Source organism: Barbus barbus, assembly GCF_936440315.1.
Source record: "Barbus barbus genome assembly, chromosome: 7".
NCBI classification, from domain to species: domain Eukaryota; kingdom Metazoa; phylum Chordata; class Actinopteri; order Cypriniformes; family Cyprinidae; genus Barbus; species Barbus barbus.
In genome coordinates, this window is record NC_136735.1 from 3380874 (window position 1) to 3407605 (window position 26732).

A 26732-nucleotide genomic window follows, 5' to 3' on the forward strand; every position below is an offset into this window, starting at 1 on the left:
ATGTCAGTCAGAATGTCTCCTCTTCCTCTGATCTTTATGCTCATGATTCACAGTGAGTGACTGCAATACTTCAGAAACACTGAACGTATTTTTCCCACCAACGTCTTTGATACAGAAACTGCTGCTAATTTGTTCACTATATGAATTCTGTGTTTCAGGGGTTTCTAGTGCTGATTGGGGTGTGAGTTACAGTCCTTCACACATCTGTGCACTAAAGAACTCATCAGTGATAATGAACTGCACTTATACATACCCTACTGGACATCAGATCATGAAAGTGTTCTGGACCAAAAACCCTGTAAAGGATATAGAGCATCCAGATCTGTCTGAGGACCCTGAATACAGTCAGAGGCTTCAGTATCTGGGAGATAAACAGCAGAACTGCACCATAAGACTGAGTCATGTGACACAGAAAGATGAACACATGTACTGTTTCAGAATCATCACTAATAGAACTGATGGTAAATGGACTGGTTATCCAGGAGTAACTCTTACTGTCACAGGTGACTTTGATGAGGTTTCAATCTTCTTCTGTGCATTATGTTGAATAATAATCAGTGTCTGACAGCAGCACTAGATATAATGTGTGTGTTGTGTTCAGATCTTCAGGTGGAGTCTCCTGAGAGAGTGACAGAGGGTCATAATGTCCGTCTGACATGTAAAAGCAGCTGCGCTCTGACTGACAGAGCAACATTCATCTGGTACAGAAACTCACAGCCATTAACTGTGAGAAGAGACGGAAACAATCAACTCCTGCTGCAGTCAGTCAGAAGAGAGGATGCAGGCAGATATAGCTGTGCTCTACATGGACACACTTACATCTCTCCTGCTGTTCAGCTCAGTGTCACGTGTGAGTACAGATTGATAATTTTTGAATGTTTATGCAGTGCTCGAATGGAGTCAAGTTATATGTGGGGACCCCATACCCGCTTTTGACTTCAAAATACAGTGACATATCTCAAAAATAGTAGAAAATAATCTAATGACTTCCAAATTCATTGGAGGGTATCACTGTCAGATTCTGCAGTGACAGTTAAATAATTGTCATTTTTTTAATGAATTTCACATGTAGCTTGTGTGACTGCTAGGGCTGCACAATTATTCGAATGTGACATCATGCACAGCTTGTCAGTGGAGCACAGTTCTGTGGTCAGTAGTAAATCTCCACCCGAAGGCCAGAGGGTGCTATCGTGCTGAAACTCCAAATATGCCCTGTAGAAGAAAGGAAATGCACATTTTTTTTTATTAAGGAAATGCACATTGTTCCAGGAAATCTAGTAGACCCAGAGTGCACCCTGGACGATGGGGCGGGGCGACATGTGCCCACCCCCAGTTTCATTGGTTTATAATACAGCAGAGCTTATTGGTGTAGACAAATTCTTAATTCGTGGCCATGATATAGTCCTACCTATGCTATAGCATTTTAAATTAAGTCAGACATTATTGCACTTTTCACATTACACGAAGCAGACATACTTTAACATTGAGCAGTTTTAGCTAGGCGATGTTTATAAAAATGATCCATTGTTTGAAACTTAGCTGTTTTCTATATTTATATGTAGCCCATATTCATTATTTTAGGATTGGTGGATAAGCACAAACTTAGGAAATTATGATAATTCACTGTAGTTCAGTAACACATAGGACAAACCCGCCAATCTCACCCCTGGACTATCCACCTCTGTCTGTAATATATCTGCTTGTTTTACACTCTTTGGCCACCAGGTGGTATTGTGAGCAAATTAAGCCTTGAGAAATTAACCCTTTTGCGAACCACTAGGCTGAAATCTTCAAAGCTTCATGAGGCTTCATCTTGCCATCACCAGAGGTGGATAGTCCAGGGGTCAGAAAGTAAAAGTCCTGCTATATGTTTATTCCACCTATGTGTACTTGAGTATGTACTACATACAAAGCAAATTCTTTTTTTTTCTTTTCTTACTTTTTATTACTCAAATTATTCTTATTGTATTTTTTAGTGCTCAAATAAATCACTTATATGATGTCTAAAATGACGTTTATTATTTTATAATTGAACAACTATGCAGGAATATGTATAATGACTAAAATATTTTGTATAATTCTGCAATACATTTGGTGGTTATTTTTCCTCAAACGGGGGGTGGGGGGACTAGACATATTCTCAGAGAAACGATTGCAGGAATCTCATTTTTCATTTCTTCTTAAAATTTTAAATATAAACTCATGAGACATATGACTTTCAACCCATTACTTTTCATGTATTTGTATATGAAAAAAAAAAAAATGAGCATTATCAACTCTGGATGATGGATAGTAAAGCCTAGTGTGTCTTCTTTTCAAAGATACCTAAATTGTGTGTGTAGCACACTGTTGTCAGGACCTGTTACTATTTTAATTTAGGTAGGTCATTTTCAGCTGTGAAACCCAAAGTGGGGGGTGCTAACTAACAGATTAAGTTTTAAATAAACAACCATCTGAAACTACAACATGCAAGGACATTATTACTCTAATAATCATAATTAACTAATAATTTAACTCTACTGAGTGTAATGTATATACATATTTGAACTCTCGTACCGTTTGGACACACACAGACTTCAAGAACCAGCATATGAATCTCAACAATGGTGACAATCAACAAAATGCTTCATGCTGCAGTGCATGCTGGGTAACACCATAGTAAAAACTCCCATCGTGCACTGCTGGGTAACACCATAGTAAAAACTGGGTAACACCACAGTAAAAACTCCCATCATGCACTGCAGTATGTCAAGTAGGCCAAGAGCACAACTAAAGCAAACACTGATCTCCATGATGGTGACATAATTTTAATCAATAAAACATCAACATCTGATCCTCTGTAATTCTCAATAACAGCAGGTGTTCATCACTAATGCACAATCATTATTTAATTAGTCACTTAATTATCTCATTAACTTTAACTCATTGAGGACTTGGGATTAGATTTGAGACTTGCTTGCGACTTGAAAGGAATAACTTGGTTCCTCCTCTGGTGAAATCAGCTGCTGAGTTCATGGGTGAAATAAATACATGGCATGACTTTTCCACCTCTGCCCATAACTAACTACAAGACCTGAAATGGGTGTGTCAGACAAAGGAGAGATGCAAAATGTGCAGTGTTGGGGGGCGTCCAGGAACTAGTAATGGCCAGATGAAGCCTCATGAAGCTTTTCAGCTTTTCAGTCAAGTGGGTCACAAAAGGGTTAATTTCTGGAGGCTTCATTTGCTCACAATACCACCTGGTGGCCAAAGAGTTTAAAACAAGCAGATATATTACAGACTAGGGTTGTAACGATTACCAGTTTGATGATAAATCATGATAAAATTCTCCACGGTTAGTATTATCGTTTCATATTTTAATTATCATTGAATCTGTATTCGATTACCGCGATCTGAACAACTCACGATAAATAAATACTGCCCAGCATAAAGGAGAGTTTTAATTAACTGTCTCACATACGCACAGCAGCAGAGTAGTTTTGCTTTGAGTGAAAATAGGGCGGAAAAGCTGGGCGATTTTAAAAAAGTGCTAAGGGAATTATACAAATGAATATATCAATGAATTAATTATACAAATGTTCCTCTGAAGGTTCTGACTGTCTTCAGAAACTATTCGATGGCATTTTGTTTTCATCTTCGCTCCATGTACCAATATCTTAAGGAAGTGTTCTTAATCGCAATGCTGCTTTGTTCGCGGAGTTCACGGGAATTCGCTGTAATTCAGCTTTTCCATATAAAGCGCCACCTGCTGTCAGTGAGTGGATTTACAGAGACTTATATTTAAATTCAGTCTGTGTTCACTGCAGTTTCTGTCTGGCCAAAAACGGACCAAATTTGCATGCCCTGCAGTAAATTGATGAAAAACCAGTTGATGAAAAACAAGCTTATGTGGATTCTACACATTTAAACAATTCAGATAAGCTATATATAATTATTTATGGAGCAGATAAAATATATAATTTATTAATCAATTATCATCTTGACTTAACCCTTTTCTTTATTTAAAGGCTGAAATGTGAGGTTTACCTTTATATGAAACTTTTTTCATTTACATTATTTATTTGAACATGCTATTAAACTGTTGTCAGTCAAGTTGTCATTTAAAATCCAGACTTCATTGGTAATGTTATTGTTTTAGTGATTATGCAAACAAAAAAACATTTTATTTGCTGTTTGTTGACTTTTAAGTATAAAACTTGGTGAAGTGATTTATGTGTCGGTACTTTTTGAACAGTTCCAGCACATTGTAACAAAACCGTGATAATATTGATAACCGTGATAATTTTGGTCACTATAATCATGATAAGACATTTTCATGCCGTTACATCCCTATTACAGACAGAGGTGTAAAATCCAGGGGTCAGAAAGTAAAAGTCCTGCCATATGTTTATTCCACCCATGAACTCAGCAGCTGATTTCACCAGAGGAGGAACCAAGACATCCCTTTCAAGTCACAAGCAAGTCTCAAGTTAAATCCCAAGTCCTCAAAGAGTTAAAGTTAATGAGATAATTAAGTGACTAATAAAATGATGATTGTGCATTAGTGATGAACACCTGCTGTTCTTTGTTAAGCTTTAGCACATGCATGTGTTCTATAGCTGATGATAAACTGCAACGATTTGAGTTAAAGTCATGTTTTTAGTAACTTTACTGTTACAATTTAATTGTTTGCCATTTTATATTAAGAAATATTCTTTCTCAGTAGACTCAAATTAAATAAGTTAACCAAATGTTTACGCACCATCACAACAATTTTACTGCATGTAAGAGTTTGCTGTATTTTTACAGTACAATTGTAATTATTGATTCACAAAACTTTTTTAAATTCATATTCTTACTGGCAACCAAAATTGCCAATTAGTTTCTGTAAATTTTACAGCAATTTTTTACAGTGTGGCAAGTGTTGCCAGTAGTTTACTGTAAAATCAAGTAAAAACAGCAATGTACTGTAAAACCTAACAGTGAAAAGATTTTATTTGATCTCAATAAAAGGAGAGTAAAAGCTGAAATTATATGTTATTCTATGTGATATAGGAGAGATATGTTAGTGTTGAATGTTCTATTGGGATTAAAAGATTTTCTGTTTGTTTGAGTTTTGTGAAGTTACTGTTGTGCTGAAGAGTACAGCCTGTGCTTCAGTCCAGGAGAAGCTCAAGAAACAGTGATCATATGATTCACGTTTCTTTATTTAATGGCAGCAGGTGTGTAGTTGCTGATGTAATGAAAATATCTTAGATAAATTGCACTGGAATGGGTGTTGGGAATAGCTAGGTGTTATTTCTAAGTAGACTCAAATGAAATATGTTCAAAGTGTTATTATGTTCATGGTAAAAGTATTAGTTTCTAAACTATATTGCCAGTTGTCTATTTTTAAGATGTTTCTAAAAATGAAATTAGTTAACATTAATTTTAATTTAGTCCATGGTATTTTTCAATAACCTGCTGTTATTGAAACTAGATTACAGTAAATAACTGTACAATTAACAATAAATGACTGGCAACAGTGTTGCAAATATATTACTGCAAAAATGCCTGGTAAGGTCTAACAGTGTGCTTGTCCTCTTCAGATGCACCAAAGATTGTCTCAGTGTCCATCAGTCCATCTGGTGAAATAGTGGAGGGGGATTCAGTGACTCTGAACTGCAGCAGTGATTCAAACCCACCTGCAAAAATCAGCTGGTTTAAAGGAAGAGAGACTGTAGGATCTGGAGGAATCTACAGCATCTCAAACATCAGCTCTGATCACAGTGGAGATTACAAGTGCAGATACAGAAATAAACATGGAGAGAAATACTCTGATGCTCTGACTTTACATGTCATGTGTGAGTTAATGTTCGTCTGTACATTGTTCGCATCCAAATTCAACATTTTCTAACATTTATTGTGAATTTTGGGGCTAACTAGGTGTTTTCTGTTATTTCTAAGTAGACTCAAATGAAATGTGTTCAAAGTGTTAATATGTTCATGTTAAAAGTATTAGTTTCTAAGCTATATTTTCAGTTTCTAAAAATTAAATTAGTAAACATGAGTTTTAATTTAGTCCATGGTATTTTTACAGTAAACTCCTGTAAACTAGATTACAGTAAATAACTGTACAATTAACAAGAAATGACTGGCAACAGTGTTGCAAATATATTACTGCAAAAATGCCTGGTAAGGTCTAACAGTGTGTTTGTCCTCTTTAGATGCACCAAAGAGTGTCTCAGTGTCCATCAGTCCATCTGGTGAAATAGTGGAGGGAGATTCAGTGACTCTGAACTGCAGCAGTGATTCAAACCCACCTGCAGAAATCAGCTGGTTTAAAGGAGGAACGATTGTAGGATCTGGAAGAATCTACAGCATCTCAAACATGAGCTCTGATCACAGTGGGATATACAAGTGCAAGTCCATTAATGAACATGGAGATAAATACTCTGATGCTGTGACTTTAAATGTCATGTGTGAGTTAATAAGCATTTGCATATTCTTCATATCCAAATTCAGCGTTTTCTATTTATTTATTTTTTGTTGTTGTTGTTGTTTGTTTTTTTATCTATATTAGATCCACCCAAAAGTGTCTCAGTGTCCATCAGTCCATCTGGTGAAATAGTGGAGGGAGATTCAGTGACTCTGATCTGCAGCAGTGATTCAAACCCACCTGCTCTGAACTTCAGCTGGTTTAAGGAGGATCAAAGCTCATCTGTTGGATCTGGACAGAGTTTCAGTGCACTACAGAGTGGACGCAGAGGGGAAGTCGTGGCCTAATGGTTAGAGAGTCGGACTAGTAATCGAAAGGTTGCGAGTTCGAGCCCCCGGCCGGCAGGAATTGTAGGTGGGGGGAGGGAATGTCCAGCGCTCTCTCCACCCTCAATACCACGACTGAGGTGCCCTTGAGCAAGGCACCGAACCCCCAATTGCTCCCCGGGCGCTGCAGCATGGCTGCCCACTGCTCCGGGTGTGTGTTCACGGTGTGTGTGTGTGTGTGTGTGTGGATTTGTTCACTACTCACTGCTGTGTGTGTGCACTTGGATGGGTTAAACGCAGAGCACCAATTTCGAGTATGGGTCACCATACTTGACAATACGTCACGACTTTTACTTTACTTTTCTACTGTGAGGCTCACAATCAACAAGGATCTCAGAGATCAGACGCTGTTACTGTTACTGTTAAAGGTAGAGCAGCTCATTTACTCTTTCAAAAGTGAAGCAAATGAATCTGTTCAGATGTTTTTTTGTCTGTGTTGTAGGACGTCTGGTGATACTGTTCATATCCATTGGAGTGGTTTGTGGAGCTGCAGTTATCATCAAGATGTTTCTGATTTGGTAAGATGTGTGTAGTATTTGATTTCTTAACTGATTTCTAACACACTGAAAATTGTTGTGGTTATTGTAACTTTCTATAAATATTAATTTTGGTGGAAGTGTTTTTTTTTTATTCCTTTTTTTCTATTTTTTTAAGGAATACAATTTCATTGGTATTGTCCAATAAAATATAATGCCATAGTAGAAATGTATCAGAGTCCAATATTGTTCTAGTACAACAAATAATTTCTCTACTCTTTTATGTAACATATTCATTATTTTTAAGGAGAAGCAGAATGAAAAAGAAAAAAGACACACTTGAAACACAGGTGAGAAAAAATGATTTTAGTAATTAATTGTCTCATCAATAAATTAACTAGTAACTAAAAGACTGAAAGTCCGAATGCAGTTGTGATGGTTCATTTATAAGCATTAGTTATCAGCGATGGAAACTTGACTCAATTTGCACTTGATTCGCAGCTGAATGAAGACTTGAGACTTGACTTGGACTTTAGAAATATGTGAATGTGCCTGCTAGTTATTTATTTTGTCTCTACATTTGTCTCTGTTTCCTAAATGTCAAAGATGAATCATTCCAGACCTGATCATGGCAGATGTACAGCAGCTGATGTGGAGTTGACTGAACCTTTGTATGGGAATGTAACGGTAAGTTGTTATAGTCTGTTGATATGAACACTTATGTAATTGTTATTATAGCTGACTTAATAGTTATTATACATTTGTCCATTTTTTATTCAGTTTTCTCTCTATTCTTTTCTTTCTTCAATGGCAAAGATGAATGATTCCAGACCTCATGATGAGAAACGTAATGTTTGTGATATTGAGATGACTGAACCTGTGTATGAGAATACAATGGTAAGTGTTCTCACTCATTTTCTTTAATATCAAATGTCAATTGACAAAGTATATGGTGCAGACAATATAATTCACTGTTCACAATCAAGTCATTCAAGTCATTTTATACTGACCAGAGATTTGAAGTGCATTATTTATTAATGTATTAATTTACTTTCTTTCAGAGTGACAGGCCATAGTGTTTGGGACATTTGGCAAAACATTTTACTGACTTTTTCTGTCTCTCTGTGTGTGGAGCCCCGAATGATTCACAGTAGTGTCTTGATTTACATTAAAGGGATAGGTTCCCAAAAAATGAAAATGATTGCATTACATATTAAACATGATATTTTTATGTAGTAAAGCATAAACATATAATTAATTCGAATGAAAACAATCTTCATTTACAACAAACAAAAATTACATCTAAAAACAAATATAATCAAGGAAGAGCTCATTATATGTTAAATTTACATATTCTATTCAGTTTTATTTTTAAAGATATTGTACACTGCTCTTTTATTAAATTGTATTGTAGTACTGTATCTTGTGTTTTCAGTCCTTCCTTGTATTTACACGTGTTTGACCTGCAGATGTCCTCAGTCTGCGGCGTTCAGAACATGAGTACTCTCTCGAGTACAGTACTTTTTTGAAAAAAGTAATTACTTTGCGACTGCAAAAAGAGTATGTTCTATATGGTATGAGTATGTGCAGTATAAATGTAATCTGGATGTACTATATTTGCCATGTTGTTACTGTCACATGACCTACCAACATCAGTTTTGCCTAACTATAAGGGATGGGGAGTCGACTCCAAAAGACTCGATTCCCCGGCTCTGAATAGCTCTAGAGTCGAAGTCAACTCCAGTACTGGAATCTACTCTCGTTGTACATTGACTCCAAAATCGCTAATGTCTTCACTGATTCTCAAATCTCTGGTGCCTATGAGCACAGTGTATCAGCAAAGAGTAAACAAAATTAAGCGTTTTTTTGCAGTGCAGTTTGTTCGGTTCATATGCGGTGCAGAAGCAGCACGGGCTCATTGTGCTTTATTTGTAGTGAGCTATGATCCAAGGCTATTTACCACTGTTATTTTGATTTCAAATGATCTGAACATTACAAAAAAAAAAATAGTGATTATCTTTTTACACAGTAATATAATATTTCATACTCGCACAGTGTTGTATCCGAGTCCAGTGTCGAGTCCTAGTTTTTAATAAATTGAGTTTAAGTGGGCAGAGGTGGGACCAGAGGTGGGTATCAAGTCTTCAAATCAAGTCTTCAAGTCATATCCCAAGTCCTCAAAGAGTTAACGTTAATGAGATAATTAAGTTAAATGATGATTGTGCACCAATCAGCCATCCTTTGTAATGTTGACTAGCCCAATCACACATTGGTGGGCGGAGTTAGTGTAAATAGACACTCCGCGTCACTTAATCTGACACTTTTTATTTGATGATGAACCGGCCAGACCGCCGGCCGTTCCGGACTTCTCCAGAATGTCCAGATGGCCAGTCCACCCCTGACGAGAACAAACAATAAACCAAAACCAAAGGAAACAAAGAATCAAATGGCAACCATTATATTCAACAGCTCACAAAGAACTAAAGAAACACTAGGGCTAAATATATATTCAGTGTTTTTACAAAGGTTTATACGGGAACCTAACAAGGAGACAGGAAGTGACATAGAAATCCAAGACAAGACATAAGGTGTGTTCGACTTGAAGCAGCAATCACATTTATTTTCTAAAACCAAAATAAAACGGAACACCTCAAAATTGCAAATAAAATTTAAAAATAAAATTAAAAAGTCAAAGTCTTCTGGATATGCTGGTTTCAGCCTCATTGCCAGCTGCAGTCATGTCCTTATATTTGAAACACCTGTGATTCACAAGTACTTGCTAAGAAACTTGCATTCATGTAAAGAATGGCTCGAGACAAATCCCAAGTCCTCAAAGAGTTAAAGTTAATGAGATAATTAAGTGACTAATTAAATGATGATTGTGCATTAGTGATGAACACCTGCTGTTATTGAGAATTACAGAGGATCAGATGTTGATGTTTTATTTATTAAAATTATGGCACCATCATGGAGATCAGTGTTTGCTTTAGTTGGGCTCTTGGCCATTTTAAAAAGTCAAAGTATTTTGCTTTTAAGCAGCTGCAATATTGTTTCACAGCAAACATTTGTGCATTGCTGAATTAAAAGCTTGAGGTAGCAGATCAGTTTACACTTTCTGCATTTAAGTCATTTGTATGAACATCATTAAAGTGTCTCTTTTTAGTTTATTGACTGATGTTCAGCTATTATAAAACGGCGGAAAAATGTCATATTAACCCTATAAAACCAACAGGAGTATACACGCTATGGTTTGCATATCTCTGTTTAGTAGCCAATGGAAACCGAAACCAAAATGGTAGCACAATAATTCTTTGTGCATGCAAAGTCAGAGACGTTACACATTCAAATCAAGCCTAACATACTCCTGTTGCATTGTTTTCACCCTCTAACCAGTCTGCACAATTTGCATAAAATGTGTTTTCAACAAAAACATTGCACGTATTCGCACACGTTCTATAGATCTGAGGTTGTTAGCGGTTGCTAGTTACCTTTTCCTATGACTACTATGATGTAATCAGTCCTCAAAGAGTTAAACTTAATGAGATAATTAAGTGACTAATTAAATGATGATTGAGCATTAGTGATGAACACCTGCTGTTATTGAGAATTACAGAGGATCAGATGTTGATGTTTTATTGATTAAAATGATGCCACCATCATGGAGATCAGTGTTTGCTTTAGTTGGGCTCTTGGCCCTTGACTCCTGTGTTAGATCTCTCTCTGTAGCAATGCATGTGTTGATGTAAAGCAGAGAGGTCAGTGCTATACAGTGAATAGCTATTAGCTCTTTTTACATGGTGAGACAGTCGTCGTGAACTGGCATGATTACAATCAAAATGATTATCGTTTCAATTATATGTTAATGCATTTCATAATCAATCCTGTGAATTCACAGCATGCAAAGAATGTGTTGCTCTAATAGTTATGATCAGTGAATTTCAAACATACCTAATGCATATAAAATATTGAACTTCATTTCTACTTAAACACACACGGAAATCAAGAACAAGCACATGAATCTCAACAATGGTGACAATCAACAAAATGCTTCATGCTGCAATGCATGCCGGGTTAAACCATTGTTAAAACTCCCATCGTGCTCTGTAGTATGAAAAATTGTCACCACTGTTGAGGATCGTATGATAAATGTTCATGTCTAAAAGCCTGAGCCAAAAAAATAAAAAAAAATGTTACTCTCCCCAATACTGAAGCATTACTGTGATTTAGTTTGTTTCATAATTTTTTTTTTTTTTTGCCGTTCAGTAGCACCTGAATGTCGATCAATAAACCAAAAGGAGACACCACTTCATGATGTTTGTTCATCATGAGTTATAAGCAGAAAGTGTAAGTTAATCTGCTAAGGTTTGATCCAGCATTGCACAAAAGATTGCTGTAAAACAACATTGCAACTACTTGGAAACAAATTGCTTTGAATTAGTAAAAGGGTCAAGAGACCAACTAAAGCAAACCTAGACCACAATTATGGTGGCATCGTGTGTGTTTTTTTTGTTTTGTTTTTCAGTTGATTCCATCCAAGGTTGTGACTGAAGATATTTGTAGTTCTTAGGTGCATTCGACTTGAAGCGGCGCTGCGCAGAATGACATCAAAGTACCACGAGAGTGATAAGAGAGCAGACTGATCCTTAAGCTTTCGAATCGCTCTCGCGGTACTTTGATGTCATACACTGATCATTCTGCACAGCGCCGCTTCAAGTCGAACACACCTTATGTGTTTCTCTCTTCTTCAGTGATGTTGATTGTTAACAGCAGGTGTTCATCACTAATGCACAATCATCATTTAATTAGTCACTTAATTATCTCATTAACTTTAACTCTTTGAGGACTTGGGATATGACTTGAAGACTTGATTTAACTTGAAAGTCCCACCTCTGCATCCAACTGTCTGTGAATTTCATTTTCATAATCTGAAGCTTGTTGAAGTACAATAGCGCCACCCTTATCTGCAGGACGCACTACCACCGTATTGTCTTTACTAAGATCAAGTAAAGCATCCCTCTCAATTTTCGACAAATTATTATAGATTTTACATAGCCTCTTATTCTTAAGTGCATTTTTTACATCTAATTCCACAAGTCTACAATAAGTGTCTAAGGACGAATTTCTATTCTTAGATGGAATAAAGGTAGATTTCCTTTTAAAAGGAAGATGAGCCATAGCCTATTCAAGAGTAACACCCTGTGTGGTAACAGGCGGAACATCATTAGATGCGGACAACTGTTCACTGTTCACCAAAGAACTCCCGAAGTCTCAATGTTCTAAAGAATTTGTGAAAGTCAATCATAGTGTCAAAATCATTCGTTTCAGTAGTAGGAATAAAGGAAAGTACCTTGCTCAGAGCAGTAACACAAGGTTTTGAAAGTGACTTATCTGAAAAGTTCATTAACGCATCCCCTGGTTGCTCCTTGTCATCCGTGGAGGTAGAGAAAGGCCTTTTCCGCTTGCCCCTTCTACATCTCTTCTTGATCGATTTACCCTTCGATCCATTCCATAACTGTCGGGCTGAGTATGGCCTAAAAAAGTGGAACCATTTTGCCGTCGTCCAACAGGATCGGAGTCAGGATCACATGAGGTTGAAGAAGCCCAAGTTCTGTTATCACCAGGTTATCTGCGCCTGCGAAAACCAGAGGTAGCAGCCCGACAGCGATGGAATGTATTAGACTCAGGTTTTCCAGCCTTTCCACGTTGATAGTCACCATTGTCTCTTGCAAACTTTGTACGTTTAATAGCTCTGATCTCTTTAGACAACTCCGCTCGCTGACGTTCAAGATCTTTTTTTAATTCTGTGAGCTTACTTTTTGTCACCATTTCACCAAGTTGAATCTGCATTTTCTTAGAATCCAAACTTGTTTACTCAAGTTGTTTGGTAGCCTCTTTAATCACCAATGCCATCAAGTCAAATGAGCATTTGTTCAATATCTCACACCAATTGGTACAGAAATCTGAGTTCTCCAAGCCAAATGCAGGTGCTTTTTGCAGGCGTAGACCTCTTGGAATAATTGTCTGGCGGAGATAATTGCTCAAAGTAACTGCATGATAATACTGCTTAATTTCCCGTTGAAGAAAAAGCTGAAGTGTATCCATAAGTGATTCCACATCTGTCCCGCACAAAGTGTCATTTGAGCCAAAAACTCATCACCAAACACCAATGACTTGTACATAAGGGTACTGTCATTTTAGACACGTCCAAAACTGTTGCAACACAGATGGAAATACATTTTTTTTAATTACATGAATTATGTTTCCATCTTTTTCTGTTCTAAAGAAGGGGGTGTCCCAACACTTTTGTCCTTATAGTGTCTATACAAGTCATTGGTGTTTGGTGATGAGTTTTTGGCTCAAGGTCTGCATATAAAGTCACACCAGAGGTGTTCAGCTGAGATCAGGACTTGGCTTTCTGCAGACCAGTCAAGTTATTCCACACTGACTGAATCAATCGTGTCTTTTTGAACCGTGCCTTATACACAGAGATACTGTCATGTTAGAATAGAAAAGGGTTCTGTCCAAACTGTTGCTATAAAATTAGAAGCACACAATTCCCTAGAATATCATTATATGCTTAAACATTAAACATTGTACTCATAGAAATTACTAAAGTAGTCAAACGTGTTCATTAGAAGGTGGTGACCCAAAACTTTTAGCAAAATAGTATACATCTGGATATGTAGGTATATTAATTTAAATAACAAATTGCCAAAAAAAAAAAAATTAGACATACTTTGAATAATCCACTTTTACTGTAGAATTATGAAATGAAAACTAAAAATCTGCCTACACCACTGCCAGAGAGTCAGTGGTAATATCCCATCGGGTTAGAGGAATTCTGGTTAAGTGACAGCTTGATTAGCCTTCCACCGACCAGGTAAGTTTCCCATTTCCTTTATGGAACCAAATCAATTTGAACAGGCCTCAGGCAGGACAGACATATGAGAGCAACATGTCGACTTCATTAGCAATGATAACAGGTCCTGGGTGAATGTGTTCAAGTAGATAGTGACAGGAAGTCATCTGCCAGACATCTAAGAAGATGACTCCATCTATGTCTCTGAACATCTCCCGCATCACTGTGTCCAACTGCAACATGTGCCAATCACTATGAAAAATATTCTGGAAAAACACATCCGAATCAGAAAGAGCTTTATTGCCAAGAGTGTTTATACAAACAAACATGGAAAGAAATGACAACAAACCCACTCTTTTTACCTAGCGGAATGGAGTAGTTTGCCCAAAATTGTGTTATTCATCCAATATTTATAGCAAAATGTTCAAGAAATCAAATGTTAAACATTTTTCACAAAACACTATTTATTCTTCTCAGATTCTCCCTCATAATATATATATATATAACCCTGGACCACAAAACCAGTCATAAGGGTCAATTTTTCAAAAACTGAGATTTATGCATCATCTGAGATGAGAGACACACAGAGAGTTAGGTATTTAAATAGGGATACTACTGACTGACACAATTGAACAGAGTTTTTTTTTTTTTTTGGCACAATTTTTCATTAGGGTCATGCCTACAAAATTTGGATACTCCAGTTGAATTTTGAATCCAATTAAGTTTAATTGTATAGAAGCTCTTCTTCAGTGTTGCACAGATGAAAGTCTGGTTTTGACCATGATAACAGACAATAAATTTTGGGTGAACTATTCCAATTGAAAGCAGTAATTTTACATTGGGAATAAAAGTACAGGGTGTTTTGTAACATACTGAGATGTCTCTTTGAACCCCAGAGTTTCTACTCTCATTTAAGAAAAGAGCAAGTGTACCTTTAGTCCTTCAGTGTTTCCAGACTTGATGATGACAGTGGTCTCTGGAGCGCGGCTCAGTAGTGCAACCACAGCCTGGCGGATTTTGGCCACTTCATGCACGTAAAATGTTATCATGTGAAAAACCAGATGAGCACAGTATGTGAAGACAATGACTGCATGACGCCCACCAGCTACTGTATCAATATAATTGCTCATATAAGGCAGGTCAGTAATAGGCATTTTAGCAAATCGCAAAGGAACACCATGTGGCCTCCAGTGAATAATGATGTTATTTGTCAACTCCACAGCCGTCAGGGGTCCAAGTTTATAATGAGTGTGGAGGTCCAATCTTTTTATGCCTAATAAACATGAAACTAACATTAGAATCATAGCATGACAAATTCACGACAAGGAAAAGAGGGTGAGTAAATGATGACCAAGCAGCATCTGCAAACAGAACTAAGTTCACCTTTATAAGCCATTTTTTGTAATGACAATTTTCAAGCTAAAAACTTTGAATGTTTTGGTGTTTTGCCTGAAAAGTGTGCCACTTGATTGGATATTTTCATCTAATGTAATTTCCATTTTTGTTCTAGATACCCATATACATTGTGTGGCTTCTGTATGTCAATTCCTCATTTAATTTGCATTATATTGTCATGCTATTATGTTTCAAATTAAATGACAATGACAACACAGTCATACTTGCCCAGTACTGTTCTTTCGAAGTATTCAAACCACTGTCTTGTGGTGGAGTCTCCCATCAAATAGACAATCTTGTTTTTAAGACAATTTCCCATTTGTGCAGGACTGAACTGTCGAGTGTTGCATACAAAAGACTTCCAGACATCTTTCAAATAAAATCCTGCAGGAACCGGTGTCATCATGCCAGTCCTACATTTCTCCACTGTGCCTAAAGCAAAGAAACATTCACATGAAAATGCTATGTTATAGCTATGTAAATTATCTTGTAATTTGATTTCAGATGATATCTGTCCTCTAATCTGTGGTCTGTGTATGTTTTGGAGAAAGTTTTCCATCATGCAATGCAGTATTAATAATTATTGTCACCACTGTTGAGCATCAAATGATACTTATGTCTAAAAGCCTGATCCTGAACAGGATTTTTTTCTTGAATATCAAAGTATTATGGTGGCATTTGCTTAATAGAAGTTTTGTTTTTCTTTTTTCTTGAGCTATCAAATGCAGTTGATAAACAAACGAGATTTAAACCAACAACATTCACTCATCAAAAGCATAAACTAATCTGATATATAAAGGTTTGATTCAGCAATGCACAAATGTTTGTTGTGAAACAATAGTGCAATTGCTTAGAAGCAAATTTGTCTGAATTATTAAAAGGCTCAAGAGCCCAACTAAATCAAACACTGTCCACAATTATGGGAATTATGGGAATTATGGCGCAGTGGATAAGACACATGCCTTTGGTGTGAGAGACCCGGGTTCGAATCCACTGTGAGACACCAATGTGTCCCTGAGCAAGACACTTAACCCCTAGTTGCTCCAGAGGCGTGCGACCTCTGACATATATAGCAATTGTAAGTCGCTTTGGATAAAAGCGTCAGCTAAATGAATAAATGTAAATTATGGTGGCAATGTTTTTGATTTTGATTTCCTCCAAGGCTGTGGCTGAAGTCAGTTGTAGGTCTTGTGTTTCTCTTTTCTTCAGTGATGTTGATTGTTAGCAGCAGGTGTTCATCACTAATGCACAATCATCATTTAATTAGTCACTTAATTATATAGTCACTTAATTATATCACTCTTTGAGGACTTGGGATTTGACTTGAGACTTGCTTGTGACTTGAAAGGAATAGGTGTGTTTGACTTGAAGCAGTGCTGCGCAGAATGATAAGTGTATGACATCAAAATACCATGAGAGCGATAAGAGAGCAGATGGATCCTTATGCTTTCTAATCACTCTCGTGGTTCCTCCTCTGGTGAAATCAGCTGCTGACTTCATGGGTGGAATAAACATATGGCAGGACATTTATTCTCTGGCTCCTGGACTATCTAACTCTGGGTTTCTCCCATTATTATGAGGACATTTAAAAAATCTTCTACAAATAGCATGTAATATTATATTAACATTACTGGAGGAATGTTTGTTTATAACCTTGAGAGAATGTTAGAAGATCTGAGAACGTTCTCTGTTAGCTGGGATACATGTAATGTAATATCCGCCATGGGATTTAAACAAACAAACTAAAAATACTCAGGTAATTGCTTTTTATCTCACAATTCTGAGAAAGAAAAAGTAAAAAATTAGAAAACAAATCTCACAATTTTGACATTTGTCTCAATTATGCGAGAAAAAAAAGAAGAGTTTATGTCACACAATTCTTAATATAATTCTATATCATGTAATTGCGAGAAGTCAGAATTTTGAGATTAAAAAAATATTAATAAATAACTGTCTACCTTCTTTATTTTGTATTCAGTGGCAGAAACGGGCTTCCAGAGGACGGGGCAGTTCGATAAAAAAAGTTGATTGAGGCGATTCAGTGTTGCTCATATGAGCAAATAAAATATTCATGCAATAAACCAATTTGTAAACAATAAACATAAAATGAGAACTTAAACCTAATTCTAGTTTTCTGTAGTTGAATTTAAACTTCTTTCCAAACAGGAAATGAGATGGTAAACATACCATTGGCTGCAGTGTTGGAAAGTACATTTAGGATTGTTTTGTCTCCACTGATAGCAACATTTGTTAATTTCCTGTGGAGAAAATAATAATAATAATAAATTTTCTACCATTTGTTTACTTCTGCAATTATTCTGAAATTAAATTTACAATAATTACCCACATTGCAAAAAGTTGCTTCTCAAAAAGATTTAATGGGTTTTCCAAAATTCCGTAAGAGTGATGAACTAGTTTGTCACAGGAAAGTTTCTTTGGTCTCTCACACTGCCACACCGTCCCTGTTTTTATATCCTTATACTCACAGCAGCAGTCGCCTTTCCTCCAACTTCCATCTGCACCCCACTTAATATTACATTCTACTACTTCACTGATCCTGGTTTTATTGGGTCCAAATCCTTCAAAGAAGCCATTATAGTGGGTTCGTGGGAATGAAGAGTCCCTGTATTTTTGAAGAATCTGCACAACCTCACTGGAGTGCTCAAGACGTACAAACACTTGTGCCTGACCCTCCCAGGGCAGAAGAAGAGCAACAGAGTAAGTCCCATTACGATGATCCACAACCTCCCCGTACACACTCGCCTTCAAGAAGAACAGAAAAGAACAAGGGTAATGGAGAAAACTAATGTCTGTTGGCAAATACATTTATTTTATTTTTATATAAGCTTTTAAACCCTAAACATCATATTTTGCGAATACATCAACACAAGTGAAACTTAACATGAAAAATGTCTGTATATTAATTATTTTTAATACAAAATGTCTAAAAAAAAAATATATATATAAAATAACACACTTTTAGCTCTGCGTTGAAAAGTTTTGCTTTGAAAAAATCTCCTCCATATCTTTTCAGGTTCTTGTTGTGGTCTCTGGCTGTGATAGTAACAGAGATGGTTTCTCCCACTTTGTAACTCTCTTTGAGTCCCACAATAGAGAAAGTTGAGTGGACTGGACTTGTGCTCTGATCCAAGTGAGTGATTTCTTGATCTGGAATTGGCCAGTCAATAGCCTTCTGTAGTCTTTCCCACTCCTCATCACTGATTCCCATGTCAAAGGCAGATATTATGGATGAACTGTTATTTTGAGGAACTGGTTTAGGTCTGGGGGGCTGAAATTGTTTAATGTGGATCGCAGTATTCGATAACCACAGAGCCTGAGAGAGAACCAGGATATCATTCACACCAAATTACATTCATTTCTAGTTCAAATGGTTAAAGGCGTCTTTTATGCAGAATTAACTTTTACATGTTGTTTGAACATAAATATGTGTTGACAGTGTGTATACAGTGTCTCAGAACAAGCTGTTCACAGAATCTGTATAATGTGGCATCACACAGGGATGGGCAGTATTTAAATATTTTTAAATACTTGATATTTGAAATACAAACTAATATTTAAAAATAAAGTTGAATTACAGTAACAACATTATGTATGACATTACTGTAATTCAACTTCATTTTTACTCAGATAAGACTTAACAATGTTTTTTTTTTTTTTTTTTATCTGGTTAATGTAACTGCGTTTCCAAAGCACATGTGTTACAGTTAAGCCTGCGAGAAAAAAAAACCCTGGTCAGATGAAGTGGTTTACATACTGATGATGATCTTGTCATCATATAGTGGCCTGATTCACAACCTCATCAGAAATGCCTAATGTCTGAGTACGCTAAAAAAATAAAAATATTTTGTTGCAGTCCTACAATTTTACTGATTGAAATTTGGCCCTGCATTAACATTTTGAAGGCTTGTAAATCTTTTTGAAGAAATTACACACACAGGAGCATTGATTTCAAACTAAATTTCTGGAGGGCCACACCTCCACACAGTTTAGCAAACACACTTACTCCAGATAACCACGTTTTTCAGGTTCACTAGAAACTTTCAAGCAGATACGGTTTGGAACTGGTTGAAACTAAACTGTGCAGAGCTGTAGGTCTCCAAGAATTTAGTTTGAAACGAATGGTCTAGAGTCACACCCATCAATAATCTGCATATGAACCTCAACAATGGTGACAATCGACAAAATATCCAGATCAGCTCTGATCATTACAAAACAAGCTTTTTGTTGATTGTCACCATTGTTGAGATTCATGTGCTGATTATTGATATTTGTGTGAATCAAAAAGCATCCATTTAAGACATTTTCCTTATGATAAAAGAAAAAAAATTGAATCTCTCACTGTCATAACATCACAAGACTGCTGTAAAAAGCTAGTATATTCAGAGACGATACTCATGACTAAGTTATCATCAGTAAGTAACCTGGTTTTTTTTTTTATCAGATTATTCACTACCAAGTTTTGTTGTACCAAATGTGCCTCAGAAAAACTAATATTATAAAGTGACGAGTCAGAAGCCAAACTAAAGCAAACACTTATCTCCACAACAATGACTTCAAACTTTATTATTTGCAATAAAACATTAACATCTAAACTTCTGTTAATTCTCAATAAGAAATTTTGTATGAAAAAAAAAAATCACGGTTATTTTCTGTAAAATTCCTTTTTTGTTTTTTAAACCATGGTATTTTTAGATTTAGGAATTGATAATACATTAAAATGCATTCTCAATTCAAACTGAATTGAATGCCACGCATCATTGTCTTGTTTATTAAACACTTATTTATTTGATCATTATAATAGGCAGAAATAAAAATGCTTATTTATTTGACCATAATTTTAACATCTGATTTAAAATGTCTTACAAACTTACCAAACAGTATGATGTCCAAAGAAAACAAGCCAGTAGTAATGCATAGTGTCTTAACCTGCAAACTGATAATACATGGAAATAATGATCTTTAATTTCTTTCAAAACATGACACCATTTTGAACCATAATATGACAAATGTAATAATGTGCATAAACTCCAGGTTACCTTGTGCATTTGATTTCTTCGTTGATGACTTGACCATGGCTAAGTCTGTTGTTCTCCTATTTTACATCAGCTTGTGAGTGAAGAACATGGATGTACGGCTCTGAAAATGAGGTGATCACACATAGTAGCCTATATGACCAAAATTCAGTTGAACAAACATGGCTGTTCTCAGTAACAGCTTTTTAGCTTGGCTTTGTTTGAGTTCTAGTTGAATGCAATTCAGTCGGTTTCAGTTTAAAAACATTCAATCGATAAAGCAGGAACACAATTTCAGGAATGTAAGAGGAGTGCCAAACGTGCGTGGTGGAATATGGCTCCAGGGAAGGCCTAGTACTGTGAAATTATACATGAGCCATCACTGGGGCAGTACCTTTTCAAAAGACATTCCTTTGTACCTCAGTAGTAAATATGATTCACCATGTGTCAAGAATGATTTCTGACCATTGTCAAGACCCATACGGAAATGTAATATATGACATATATGGCCCTATATCAGTAGTGATGTTGTCATATATGTTACATATAAGGCAATATATTATTATCACATATATCCATCTTCTGGAGTTATGGGGGGCACTTAATTTAACTGTTTGTCCATGTGCGCTCTCATCATTGCGATTATCGTGATTGTACTAAAATGCAATTCATTATACTACATGTGCGAATTAGCGCGATTGTGCGTGAACCTCACAACAATACCGCTTCTGCGCATGTGCCGAAATTCAAACACAACCGCGCCAGTGGCAGATTCTGAACAATGGCTGTAGCTAAACAAACAGCCATCTGTGGGAAGTTGTGGCCTAATGGTTAGAGAGTCGGACTCGTAATCCAAAGGTTGCGGGTTCGAGTCTCGGGCCGGCAGGGATTGTAGGTGGGGGGAGTGAATGTCCAGCGCTCTCTCCACCCTCAATACCACGACTGAGGTGCCCTTGAGCAAGGCACCGAACCCCCAACTGCTCCCCAGGCGCCGCAGCATAAATGGCTGCCCACTGCTCCGGGTGTGTGTTCACCGTACTTGGCAGTATGTCACTTCACTTCATCTGTGCTAAGAGGTTTTTCTTAGCAAGTGGAAGGATAACAAATGAGCCAGGACCTTTACATAAAGTTTAAATGACAATGATTTATAGACGGGCACGAAGACAGACCAACATCACTGTTTGGAGCACTGGATGAAACGCCCTTCAATGAGCTGCAGCGGTGCAGGTAAGTTAACTTACACTAATTAAATGCACTTAAAGCTTTATTAAAATTCATATGCTAATATTACATAGAAACTAAGTGTTATATGATTGTTTTGGACTGCAAGAGCCTCTGTCCCTATACAGATCTGTTTCAAATATTCCCTGTCAGTGTTTATGTTATGATCACAGCTGCATTCATGTGTTTTGCAATTTTCTCATGTAAAAAAAGTTAATTTTAACCATTGACTATTGGTTAGCTTAATCTTTATAGAGATACTGTAAGCTCATTTTTTCAGTTTTCACTGGATAAGCAATACAGAATGCAACATTTGAAAATTAATTAAAGCTTTCTGACAAAAGTAATGGAGCAAAATTATAATGTTTATCGCTGAGATGTAGTCTAGTCTAGACTATAACTATAAAGCTGCACAAAATGGAATTTCTCAAATACAAGCACCTTGAATTCGTACAGTACTGTACTTGGTTATATTGCACCAAGTAACGTTACATTGACATGTCAGTGACATGTCTATGGTGGGTGCATAAGCACATACATGTGCGTATTACATAAAGGTACAGTACACTAAAATATGTGACTTTCCACCTCTGATCATCAGCGTACATATAGTGATTGACTGTGATATCACCAAGTAGTGATGGTGAAATGAAGCTTCATGAAGCATTAAGCTTTTCAGCCAAGTGGTTCACAAAAGGGTTCATTTCTGGAGGCTTCATTTGCTCACAATCAGAGGTGGAAAGTCCAGGGGTCAGAAAGTAAAAGTCCTGCCATATTTTTGTTCCATCCATGAACTCAGCAGCTGATTTCACCAGAGGAGGAACCAAGACAATCCTTTCAAGTCACAAGCAAGTCTTCAAGTTAAATACCAAGTCCGCAAAGAGTTAAAGTTAATGAGATAATTAAGTGACTAATTAAATAATGATTGTGCATTAGTGATGAACACCTGCTGTTATTGAGAATTATAAAGGATCAGATGTTGATGTTTTATTGGTTCAAATTATGCCACCATCATGGAGATCAGTGTTTGCTTTAGTTGGGATCTTGACCCTTGACTTAGTGTGATAGCTCCATTTCTGTAGCAATGCATGTGCTGTTGTAAAGCACAGAGATCAGCGATCAGACAGACACCATGAGCAGGTTTGATTATATCCAAAATATTTTGTTTTCCTTGTTTCATTTATATGTTCAGGTTTAGCATAATCAACCATGTGCAAGCAAGGTGTTTCTCTAATATTTACAGTCATTGATTTATTAATGTACGTAAGACCTAAATATTTGAACTCAAGTTCATTTTAAACACACAAGAACCAGCATATGAATCTCAACAGTGGTGACAATTAACAACCACTGTTCACCACTGTTGAAGATCATATGATAAATGTTCATATCTAAAAGCCTAATCCTAAACAGTAATCTTTTTTTCTCTCAATATTGAAGTATTATGGTGGTGTTTGCTTAATAGGAGTTAATTAGTTTTTTTCTTTAATAGTCAAATGCAGTTAGTAAACCGAAGAAAAGAATACTAAAACCAGACAGATTTAAACCAAGAACTTTCATTGATCAAAACATAAACTAATCTGATACTTCAAGGTTTGATGTGAATCAATATTGCAATGGCTTAGAAGCAAATTTCTTTGAATTATTAAATGCTCAAGAGGCCAACTAAACCAAACACTGACCACAATTATGGTGGCAATGTTTTTTTTTATTTTTTTTCTTACAGTTGATTTCATCTAAGGCTGTGGCTGAAGTCAGTTCTTGTGTTTCTCTTTTCTTCAGTGATGTTGATTATTAACATCAGGTGTTCATTACTAATCCTCAATTATCATTTAATTAGTCACTTAAGTATCTCATTAACTTTAACTCTTTGAGGACTTGGGATTTGACTTGAGACTTGCTTGTGACTTGAAAGGAATGACTTGGTTCCTCCTCTGGTGAAATCAGCTGCTGAGTTCATGGGTGGAATAAACATATGGCAGGACTTTTACTTTCTGACCCCTGGACTTTCCACCTCTGCTCACAATACTACCTGGTGACCAAAGAGTGTAAAACAAGCAGATATATTACAGACAGAGGTGGATAGTCCAGGGGCCAAAGAGTAAAAGTCCTGCCATATTTTTGTTGCACCCATGAACTCAGCAGCTGATTTCACCAGAGGAGGAACCAAGACATTAAAAAACAAAAAACTTACATTTAACAAATTAAAAAATGCTCCAACCGTTTTTCTAAATTAACTTAATAAAATAACACAACAAAATACAATTACTTTGCCATTTCATTAAAAAACTGAAGTATTTTAATAGCTGAGACAGTATAAGCTGTTTTAGGAGAAGGGGGAAAAAAAGACGGGCTCGGGTCGGACTCGGGCCGGTAATTCTGATAAGCTGTCAGACACGGGTCGGGCTAGGGCCTGAGTATCTCGGGCCAGGGCCGGGCTAAGGCCTGTATTTTAGGTCCGTGTAGGGCTCTAATCAGGACAGTTTGATCAGCAGATGTCCTCAGTGTGCAGCATTTGAAAAGTTAATTAATTTTACAACTGGTTCAGTTTATTCGAAGCTTTGTTTCTCACTCCACTGATTAACGAACTGAAATAACCCAGCTCTACAGGACTTAACCTACATTAAACGTTTCTTCATCTACCACACCTTTGGTGCACATGAGATTCAAGAGATTGTACTGGTGCTGAGTGCGTCAGTCAGCCAAACAAATGTCATTTGAGATGAATGGGAGTGCTCACTTCCTTGTATATTCACATTTTATGTTATTATAGTGAAACAGGTCTGTCTTAAATGGTTCATGAACTGAGAAACCCGAATTCCTTTGCTCTTTTGACATATAAGAGGTCATTGTACAATAAAAACATTGCGTAAGTTTCAAAACTTTGTCTATAGCCCAATTCAGACTGTAAATGTTTCTCATATGGATGTCTGTAAAAATGAATTTACATATCACCTCAGTGATAAAACTCATGGATTTAGATGGCGATTTATTCACAGTGGAGGGGCGAGTCCTGTGATCCTGCGAACCCGGGAACTCACTGCTCACGTGACCAGTCACATGATTGTCTTATTATTGTGTAAAATGTATTTAAAAATACTTATGTAAAATGTATTCTTATTATTACAAGCATGTTTTATAATATATAATCCTATTTATTATTTGATTATTTAAATTTCCTGTTTAAAAATAGGAAAACAGATGTACTATAGATTTATATAATTATACACAATATATATCTGTTTATAATACACATTTTAAAACTGTATTGCATACCTGCTTCCGCCATAATAAAGACCCATTTCGAATGTGTACATGCTTTTCTTCTCTTTCTGCTCTCAGTCGCTGTGGTGGAGCAGTTATGATGTATTGTTCTTTTTAAATACTTTCCAGCATTTCAGAAATAAATATGTATGTAAATTACACCAAAGTATAACGTTACCATACGGTGTTCGGGAGTGCTCAAAAAGGGTTTAAACACTGAATTTTGAATCAGTTTTTTCTCGTAAACTCAGAGATGTGGATTCGGATGGCAATTAAATTAGCACACGACCTTGGTGTTTGTCAAATATCAGTAGGTAATTCGGCCGGGGATTTTTACGGGGGTGGTGAGAGAAAAACATTGACATCCTGGATTTGGACGGCATTAAAATCACCAACTACCCCCTGTAAATGGTGAAAATCACTTACGTCCCCTTGAGAAAAAAATAGTGTCCAAATAGGGGTAATGATATAATAGTGTGGATAAGCACCGCCTCCGCAGACGATGATCAATGCCTGCTTCAACATCACTGCCTGTTTAGCCCCGCTCACCTAATTGTACATGTAGTGTTTATGAGAGAGGCGAAGGCGCAGGTCCCTGCAGAAACCATACGTTTGAACTATAGCGTTGATTTCAGGTGTTTGTGATATCACAAAGCGGTCCATTAGAAGAGGAGTTTTCAAACTGTGGGTCGCGACCCACTTGTTGGTCCCAGAGTGGGACAAGGTAGATGACACACACTCAGTTCCTTGGGCTGGATGATATACAAAGATTAATTACGAATTGGGATATTGGTCAGTGCGATTTTAGAATCACAAAGGCCGGGATTTAAAACATGCGTTGCGTGTTTTGAAGCGCTGGCACACACGAGTTGTATAGTGAGGGTCTCAGAGCGACAGTTCATTATTAAAATGCTAGGTCCTCATTATTAATGAGAAGAAATTCGCTCACTTCACTGCGCTGTGTTCTGCATGAGATTGCATACACCGCCCAGTCAACACGTGAGATCACTCGATGATCACAGTGAAATCACCCCATTCTCATACAGTGATCCTCACATGTGAGCTCATTGTGAATTCAAAATGTTGAGCAGGTTGAGAGGAGGCTGTTCAAATATCAGTCACCAGGGGCACATTCTACTTCCTGTTTCTCAACACTATGGCAGTGCTCTCATATGATGAGCTCATGAGTGCACGCCCAGCTAACAGATTTCTATTATAAGAACCTTCTGCAAACATACAACTAACTTCCAGACACACCCTTAGATGAAATCAACTGAAATAAAAGAAGACATTGAATCTCTCATGATCTCAGCAGAGAATGATTAAACAACTCCACAAACAGCATCACCAGCTCCACTCATTACTAACCAGACTGACTTTATTTCTGTCATCTACAAAAGTGCTTATTGAGAATTAGATGTTTTAGTTTTGTTTCATGTTAACGGCAAAGTGATTAGTGTTTTCTTTAGTTGGGCTCTTGACACTTTTGTGTGAGGGGGGCTGCTGAAACTGTGTTTGTAAAGCACATTTGTTATAGCAAAGAAAGCTGAAAAGGGATTGTATCCAGATGATGTATGGTCTGTTCATCACCTAGATTTAATATGCAGTCTTTTTGAGATGATATTAATCTAAACTTGTTTTAATCATAACATGTTTTTTGATTATACAGTATATGATCAAGCAGTGTAATAATTTATCAAA

General features: G+C 36.7%; 2 protein-coding genes across 2 annotated transcripts; one reads left to right on the forward strand and one right to left on the reverse strand.

The window, feature by feature from the left end:
• LOC306872275 (cell adhesion molecule CEACAM6-like) lies at positions 1 to 7305 on the forward strand (the record flags this gene model as incomplete). The annotated part of the gene is made up of 6 exons (XM_079420773.1): positions 1 to 52; positions 159 to 503; positions 602 to 850; positions 6186 to 6440; positions 6654 to 6746; positions 7226 to 7305. The coding sequence occupies 6 exons, from the start codon at positions 1 to 3 to the stop codon at positions 7303 to 7305; spliced, it is 1074 nt and encodes a 357-aa protein (XP_079276899.1).
• A 6693-nt stretch (positions 7306 to 13998) lies between these two features.
• Positions 13999 to 20786, reverse strand: LOC306872460 (NXPE family member 3-like). Its single transcript, XM_079421025.1, has 8 exons — positions 20571 to 20786; positions 20406 to 20467; positions 18491 to 18847; positions 17861 to 18276; positions 17701 to 17771; positions 15742 to 15945; positions 15051 to 15391; positions 13999 to 14384 (listed from the first exon to the last, which is right to left on the reverse strand). Exons 1-8 carry the CDS (start codon positions 20605 to 20607, stop codon positions 14187 to 14189), a joined length of 1686 nt encoding a protein of 561 aa, XP_079277151.1. The 5' UTR covers positions 20608 to 20786; the 3' UTR covers positions 13999 to 14186.
• Between the last annotated feature and the right edge of the window lie 5946 nt (positions 20787 to 26732).